At 30.5% G+C, this 8,981-nt stretch overlaps 1 protein-coding gene across 3 annotated transcripts in view; it reads right to left on the bottom strand.

The window, feature by feature from the left end:
• Positions 1-1,621: 1,621 nt before the first annotated feature.
• The window catches only part of LOC108915645 (neogenin), a gene marked incomplete at its 5' end in the record, with an annotated part of 64,806 nt that continues 57,446 nt past the window's right edge, over positions 1,622-8,981 (bottom strand). For all 3 annotated transcript variants that reach the window (XM_023456230.1, XM_018721738.1, XM_023456231.1), the window contains 3 exon segments: positions 1,622-2,139; positions 3,686-3,867; positions 6,745-6,958. In XM_023456230.1, coding sequence (XP_023311998.1) covers positions 1,904-2,139; positions 3,686-3,867; positions 6,745-6,958 — 632 coding nt within the window.

The raw sequence follows: 8,981 nt of genomic DNA, 5'->3' as shown, positions 1-8,981 counted from the left end.
ATATTAGTTTTTGTAAGTAATAAATCAGTAAAAACAGTGCAAAACTAGTACGACGACACACAATTATTTACATATTCCAGCAACATAACCTCATTACTGATCTGAGGCTGGAAATCTGTTGGGTTGGTACTTCTGAACTTCACGAAGAAATTGACGAAAATTAGAACTTTGACAGCAGATTTGGTGCATTACACTTGTCCAATTTCTTGATGAAGCGCCTTCATGAATTAATTCATCAATAAATTGTCAATGTAAAACAGCTATTACATATTTGGAGTGGTTTCCGCAATATTTATAAATCTGCATTTTTTATTAAAACTTTAACGCCCTGTAGATCGGAAACTAAGCATTTTCGGAATACAGTATATTAAGGAAATATATCACAAATCATTTGTAGTATAGCCTCCTGCAAGGAATGTATCGGCTTACCAAACATCCTGTATAATAGTACAAATTACGAAAAAGGTAATTATATCTTAAAAAAGACAACAATGGGATTGCTGTAATTATAGTGATTAATAATTTTACAATTATAGACTAGTTAATAATAGCGAAAATGTCATAATTGTGAATTTTTTGTAATTTAAAAATAATTTTCAATATTAAATATTGCTAATGTAATTTATCAATAATTTAAATAATTGTTTATTATTTTCATAAAAAAAATTGAAACAAAAATATTGAACAGTTGGTAAAACATTTTCGTCTAGCTGCATTCCATTTCTTAGTTTTCTTTTTTAATTATTATGTTTCTTTGTTTTTTTAGCTCCACAATTTGAATCATTTAAGGCAACAAAAAAAATCTTCATTTCCCCGTGAACTAAAAACATTGTGAATTTACAAAATATCCAACAACATGCATTAATTTTAATTGAATTCATTTAATAAAGTAAGTTAAAAACATTGAACGTTAAACCACCTAGTTTCTCCTTAACGTTAAATTATTGTGATAAATTCATTGCAGAAATAATTTTCCTAATCAAAATTGGCACAAATAAATTTATCAACATAACAATATTATTTAGTCTTTGTCTTAAAATTTACATAAAAAAAGTAAAACATCTACTTTAGGTATAAAATTTACAGTTAGTTATTTATACAAGAAGTTTATAAAAGTGTATAGGCCAAGACTATTTGTACCAGGCTTTCATATAAAAATTGTTTAATTAGTGAAAATTAAATTTTCTTCATAGGATTATCTAAATATTTTTTAAGGTATACATAAAAATATATATAATTAATTACTTGATAAAAAAATATGATAACCTTATAATCATCAAAAGTAGCTACACATAGTGTAAAAAACATCTGGAAATAATTTTTAATTATTCTCGGATGTGAATTTCTTTAGTCCTCTGACATAAAAACCTATAAGAAATATTTGTGTTCTGAGATCTCTATTTTTAATATTATGCAGAAAAAGTGTATTGAGCTAATTTGTAACAAATATATATCCCAATGTTGTTGTGAAATATTAGGTGTAAATTTTGTGAAACTAAAGTAGTTTTTTTATTTTTTCTAATAAACGATAAAAACGAAAAAATGCAATAATGTATTCAAAAGAGACTCGTTCATTTTAATAAATGTATGACTAGGTTATTAGGTTTTAAAAAAAATTAAAAAATTTTAAAACTATATTTTCTTGAAACAGTTAGTTATGTATTTCATCTTTTTCTAAGATTTATCTATCCAAATTCACTAATTATCTGTTTCATTTGTAAGGTAATTTATTGACACAATAATTCCTACTAAAATCTACACTCAATATTCACACACTCATTTCTTTCATCTTAAAATTGGACAAAAAAAAAACAAAAACTGGTAACAAATCTTATTTGAAATCAGTCTTAAATTTCACCTTAAAAAAAGTACGATTCCATCTTTGCAGCTCCTCAGCTCTAACCTAACACTCGAACTCATTCGCCGTGATGGCATTTAATGTTAACATTAGCCCCTCTAAGTTGGCCATCTCCTGGTTGAGCTCCTCCGTCGAATGGGAGGGCTGCAGTCTTTGCACCTCCTCAGCGGTGTGGGGAGGCGGGTTAGAGGCACTAATTCTGGATGGTGGAGTGTTTGTTAAAGTAATCGAACTGCTCGTCGGAGGTTTCTTGTATGGAGACGCGTTCGGTCGGACTGTAACTAATCGTATTAAGTATTTTGATTAAACCATATCTTATTCGCTTTGTTTTTGGAAATACATTTTTCAGTGCAAAGATAGTGTAACAAAAGCGTTATAATTTGATGATTAGTTTTCGGAACAATTTGGGACCCAATAATACTGTAATAAATATTAGTCTCTTCTAGGCAAGATAAGAGATTTCAAGTAGATTTTAGAGTCACCAGATAAAGTCATTAAGAAGGTCATATCTGCAAAGTTTTGTCACTAAAAGTTATAGATTTACAAAACTTAGCCGGTAATCTGAACAAGTAAACCATAAAATCCAAAACAAGTTAAGTAAATAACGTTATCGCCATATGGTAAGCACTTTCCAGGACAAGAAGAAAAAAAATCGATATTTGTTCATCATGCGCTCATCAGGTATCTACCCGCGAAAATAGGATAGAATAGACGTAGGAATTCCAAAACACCGCCATATTTTGTCATAATGTTTTAAGGCAATTAGTACTGAAATTAACAGTTTTTCGAAATCTTTTCTTTCTTGGAAAAACATAAAAATTTAGGTCAATAAAGGCTATCCTTCAGAGGCATAAGGAGATGGAAGGTGTAAAGGTTATACAGGGTGGTCCCGAGGTAATGGGTCAAAATTCATGGATAAAATCCCAAAGCAAAAATGTTGTGATTTAGCCGTACTTACCTTAGTCCAAAAGTTGATAGTTAAAGAGATACAGGATATTAAATGGAAAATGTTATTTCATTTTTTTTCATTTATTCCTTAACAAATGCAAATATGTTCACAAAATTTTGGGGTTTGCAGTTCTTTGAGTAGAGGAATTGAAATCTGTTCACAATTTGGTTAAAGTTCATAGAGGGCCCTAGCTGCAGTAGATTCAATGTGTTAAAAATTACATTATATTTTAAGGCATCTCATCTTTGGTATCAAATTCTTATTTTTCAAGTCTTTTTACACAACACTTACTAAGTTCAGCTAAATTGCAATATGTTTGCTTGGGAAATCTACCCATGAATTTTGTCCTATTACCTCGGGACCACCCTGTATGTAAATTTAGTTTTGTTACATAATTATCAATGGTAAAATCATTCCTAGAATGTTCCCGAAATTCAGGAGGAGGGGGTCAAACGTACAAGATAGCAAGTCCCTAGTGCATAAAAAAAAGACACCTTAAAGGTCTTAATTGGCAGTTAACATGATAAAAAGACTTCCGAACCCAAAATGGGGGTTTCCAGACAGTCCGGTCTATTTAACTTTAGACTTGGGGTTAATTTATTAATGGGTATTATCTTCATTTCTAAATTCTGCCATATATCCGCGATTCCCTGAATCTCGGAAATCACGTTTGTCGCATGCAAAATAGTCATTGATATTGTTTATTTGAATCAGTTGTGTTTTGTATTGTGTGTTGTGTTCGTTTGTTTGTTTTAATTTTACATTTTGTTATAAAAAAAACCTTCCTTAAGAAGTTTTGGTGTTTTCTTGTTCAGATGACTTAAAATACGGCAACTATTGTTGATGTTTGTGTTGTGAACAGGTAATGTAAAACTTACCGATATGTTTCGGCTGAGGAGTACCTGGAGCTGATATGGGAGGAGGCGCAGGTACGGTGAAACTCTTGAGCGGGTGTCCTTGGCCCTGCACCCTCTTACCCCCTTGACTTTCGGCAAGAATGCTCATTCCCGGGGCGTAAGTACTCCCGGGTGGGATGTGAGCAACCGGTGGCTGCGGTTGGCTGAGCAATATAAGACATTTTAGATGATTCCTAACAAAAATAGAATTAAGCCCCGATTTATGCTGAAAATATTTAATTCCTTCACAGTCTGTAGCTGAAGCGACATAAAACGAGGAAGAATTATAATGTATCAATGCAAAATAGTGTCGTTCCCATAAGTAAAACTCTATATAAGGTAAAGTATATAAACAAAATAAAGTTAATACACAGCATTTTTTTTTATTTATCATATTTCATTGGAATACCTCAGAATAATATTGTAGTCGAGGTATGATGACTTATTCCATTCACATTGGTAATTATGGCAGTGCCAACAATGGCCATTCGTAGTGGCTTGTTGCTTAAATATAAGTCTACTATTACTTTTATAATGTGGACTTATCCCTTTCAAGATGACATCGGTTTTAACATATCGTGATGCCAAGCTGACTTACGACAGCTTTGCGAATATATACCTACAGTTCCCCTACGGAAGTCTTTAAAATTATTTATTTATTTACCAGAGAATATGCAACAATAGCACAAGGTTTTAAGTAAAATTAATATACAACACAAATAGCCAAATATTTCCATATTTCAAAATTTTGAGAAGAGTTTAGTCTGCAAACTTTTATGTTGGCTTCTCTATTATATATTGAATAAAGAATAATATTACTTGCTCTCTTTGATGAAGAGACTGAAAATATAAACGTCAAAGATAACCACATATAACCATCATATCGAGGGCGTCATATCAGAAGGGTGTATGAACCAAATCTGAAATTTTACAGGCATACGCCTTTCTGATATTATAGTTTTGTAAAATTGGTTCATACACCTAAGTAAAATGCGTTAGAATAGATGTTGATGTTTATGAATATATACGCCCTTCTGATATATTAAGTGAATTGATTAAATGAAGTCATACGCCCTAAAAACCTAAAACCGACTATAGTGGCTCTTACGCCCTTCTGATATGACGCCCTTGATATTTATATTATATTTATTATAATTTACATATATAGTAAAAGCTCAATTATTCCATTTTGTAACCTAGTAACCCAAATATAAACATATCACTGAATTGTAAAGGTAAACGGATATTATAAAAAGGTTAGTTGTAGTTTTCAAAAAATAAGGTTCTAAATTTTCATATCGCTGTAGATAGCACAGATTTGTTCAATTTTCTTTTTGTTGCTTATGCCCATTTGCAAGATTAACAATGATATATATGTTTAAAGGTTGTTATATCCCAAGTACGGAGTTTAAGTAGAAAACTTTTGAGCAAGTCTCACATTCAAGTCACGTAGTTTTGACAACTGGCAATGTTGTACAGAGCGCAGCTGTGTGTGAAAGAGAGATTGATGGAAACTGATATTTACACGGCACAAGGTTTTGTTAAGTTAGCGTTAAATATAGTGGATGCATTAACATCGTTTGGTAAGTTTTAAAAATTTTTTTGCAGGAATTCTTATTGTTCGATTTATTTTATTAGTTACTTTAAACGAAAAAAGGAAACTTAAACGAAAAAGGTTTTAGTTAAAAATTTTATAGAATGTCAGCGTGCGAGCGAACTAACCTTTCTTCAATGACTGACGTTGCCGCGGTTCATTTATGTGAATAATTATATGAAAAATTTTAAAGTTTCAGTATTAATATCTTTAATCCTAGCTTCCAGATTGTTACATATAACAATCTTGTTTAATATAACGCCTTGCCTAAAATTTGAGCAGTTTCTCGAATGGGGTTATTTACCTATAGCAACGTTTTCATTGTAACGACATTTTGCGACGTGGTGCCATTAAGCTTATGTTAAACATAGTCAACTTTAATTAAGCATAACTTAGAAACTATTTGGTAAAATATGCTGAAATTTTACAAAAGTATCTGTCAGGTCATTATTAATTACATATACTGAAAGTTTCATAATTATCTCGAATAGTGTCCATTTTGGTGAAAACTACCTTAAATCAGTATAAAAAGAACAACAATAATTTGTCTATATTTTCCCTAAACTTTTAAAATGTGATTGAAGATGTGGTGATTATTCGGTAATTCGGAATATTCACTAATTTGATTCAAAATGCTTTATTCCATATTATTGAGCTTCTACTGTATATCAATTAAATTTCAATACAAATATCTCACTTTTCGAAAATCATACTTTGAAAAAAAAATTCTTTTTTCGCAATGATCAAAAATATAAAAATGATAAAATAAATAGATCTTAAATGCAAATCTTTTAAAAAATGTATAAAATGGGAAACGACCCTATTATTAAACATCACAACATTTGTAATACAAAAACATGAAACTTGATCAAAATTGTTTATTTTGGGCAAGGTAGTCAAATCAAAAAGATTTTCATAATCGTAAATTTAAATACATTATAATTTTTTAAATAAATCAATGGATATTGCTACCAGCGCCACCTAGAATTAAGCAATAAAGCGGGGCCCAGCTCTACCACATTATTTGAAAACAGGCTATTTTTCATAAAATCCCAAATTTTTTAAATGTTGAAGAAAGTAGACACGTTAAAATATGAAAATTATAATAGCAATAGAAAAATATGAAATATGTTTTAATTAAAAAATTTAAAAACAAAAATTATAATTGTTAAAAAATATACAAATGAACCCTAATTTTAATAAAAATTGCAATAGCACTCCTTTTTTGTATTTCAACAAGAATCTAGACCTTGTTTATTTAAAGTAAAGAAAAAAAAAACAAACAACAAGCATGGCATAATTAATATTTCTATCATTTCGACATTTAATATAAAGCTGCAAAATATACATTTTAATTAAATATATTCCTTATAAATTACTTTCTGGAAAGCTAAATTCAAAACAAAAAACATTGAAGTTTTTTCAAATAAATTAAATACCAACTCACCTCACAAACCCTGGATTTGAGGAACTGTTACTATCATAGCTAGAATGTGTTGGATGTGATGTGTATATATTTTCCGCTGCCTGATTGTTAGAATCTAGTGAGACGTGAGCTCTTGGCATAGAATATTGCGTTCTTGGGTATGGCGGCCTGCTAGAGGGTGTAGAATCTGAACTCGATTGGCTAAGAGTGGCAGTATTTATAGGTGTTGCTATTGCTGAAATAAGAAAACGATAATAAATTTCCTAAAACACACTGTAACGGTGAGCAAACCTCAACCTACACAAAAAGTAGCGCTGATAATAATGACACGTCATGCATATGACAAATCAAACTGCAGGTCACTGAGATGATTCGTAAATAAATTTGAAATTGAGAAAATGTATTATAAAGTATTTGCAAACTTGGAGTTGATTGCTAAAAATTTATGCTGAGAAAAATAACTAGAAAATTTTTTTTCAATAATACACATCACTGTTTGAGAACTGCTGAAATATATAAGTCTAGCAGAAGTGATACCTTTAATCAACAACATCTGAACCAAAATTTGCTCGGACTGATCCTTATTATTATTGGTATCATTATTATTAGGTATTTTTCTTTCACCCAAAATGGATTCCACTCAGTGGAGAAATGTTATGTTATGTTATGGATATGTTGTTGATATATAGTGAATGTAGACAAAATGGTGCAGCCGCAGAATCAATGTAATGTGAATCGTTTTCTACTTTGCCATGCACCAAGCGCTGTAAGAACAGTTGTTCAAAAAATATGTGACTTTGGTCAGATACAGTCTCATTAAGGACGTGATGGTAGTCACGATAAACCTTTGTATTACATCAACGCAATGCCAAAGAGGACATACTGAATTCGACAGAAAATGATTCTATTTATCTATGCATGCAATTATTAGAACCATTGATATGTCTAATCGAGTTGTAATATACAATATTGTACACATTTAGGAAATAATATCTATATCCACTTCATGTGCAAAGAGCCCATAGTAGTTTATCATGCAGTTCTCCTTGAAGTATATACCTTCTAATGTACCAAGAAATCTGGTATTCACATGAAAGGGGCTCTAGCTCATTACCCTTATATTGTACAAGAATATTTAAATAGTGAATTTCCTGTTAGGTGGATAGTCTGATTTCATGGCCTTTCTATTCTCCAGATTTAAATCGTTTAAGCTTTTATTTTTGGATACAAGTACATGACAAATATGTCAATGTTGTTGAAGAACTATTACTTCAGACACACTACGTCATAGACTGTCAGACAATTGTAGAACTTTTTGTAAAGGTACAAGGTTCCTCGGAAGAGGTAGCAGAACACTGAGCACTTACTGTGTTATGTTACGTAATGTGAAAATACGAAATGTCACTTCCTCTTGACCTCAGCAGTTCTCAATATGTTCATTACATACTTTATTGTTAAATAAGTTCAGTATATAAAGATGTCAGTATAAGGTAAATATAACAAGGTAGGAATAATTTCCAAGTTTGTAAATACCTTGTATATTTTAATATATCCTCAACTATTTTTCTCTTAGATTTTCAATACCTTTCATTACCTTTTTTAGTTTATTTTTCTATTTATCTGGAAGTAAATTTTGGACCTAACACAACCGCCACAAACAATACAAAGCAAAACAGAGTACAATATGTTTATTAAGTATGTGAAATTATAAGTGACAATTCTTTAAGTGATTTTATATCAAAAAGATTTTATAAATATGTTGAAGTTTGATGCAGATTGATGAAACTTAAGCTAATGATTTATAATTATTTATCTAATTGAAGGTGAAAATGCACTGTATTCCGATATAAATAGATGTACCAGCAGCACAGATACTGGGAATAATAATAAAATAATAATTTTCACTAAAATACCCAGAAATTCTATGCCACTGGATATTTTCAAAATTCTGTCACTACTTCCAACTTCTTATGGTGTTTTCAAGAAAAAAATATCTTTCCTAACATAACATTATAATAAATCGTTTCACATAAAAAGTAAAATTTTTTGTATGTTTTTAAAAACAACTAACTTATTCACAAGTCCGAAATACAATTGACACAATTTTTTTCTAAGCCGTCACCCCTTGCTACTTTAAAAAAATACAAAATTCTATGCTATTGATTTTTTCCGAATTGACATTGAAAATTGGATATAACGACATTGCTCTATATCAGCGGTCTTCAAACCTCTATGACTTGCGGAACCCCGCCAACACT

Source organism: Anoplophora glabripennis, unplaced genomic scaffold (genome assembly GCF_000390285.2).
Source record: "Anoplophora glabripennis isolate ALB-LARVAE unplaced genomic scaffold, Agla_2.0 scaffold1300, whole genome shotgun sequence".
In the NCBI taxonomy this organism is placed as follows: domain Eukaryota; kingdom Metazoa; phylum Arthropoda; class Insecta; order Coleoptera; family Cerambycidae; genus Anoplophora; species Anoplophora glabripennis.
The sequence above is the reverse complement of the archived record's forward strand: the minus strand, read 5'-3'. Positions and strand labels throughout refer to the sequence as shown.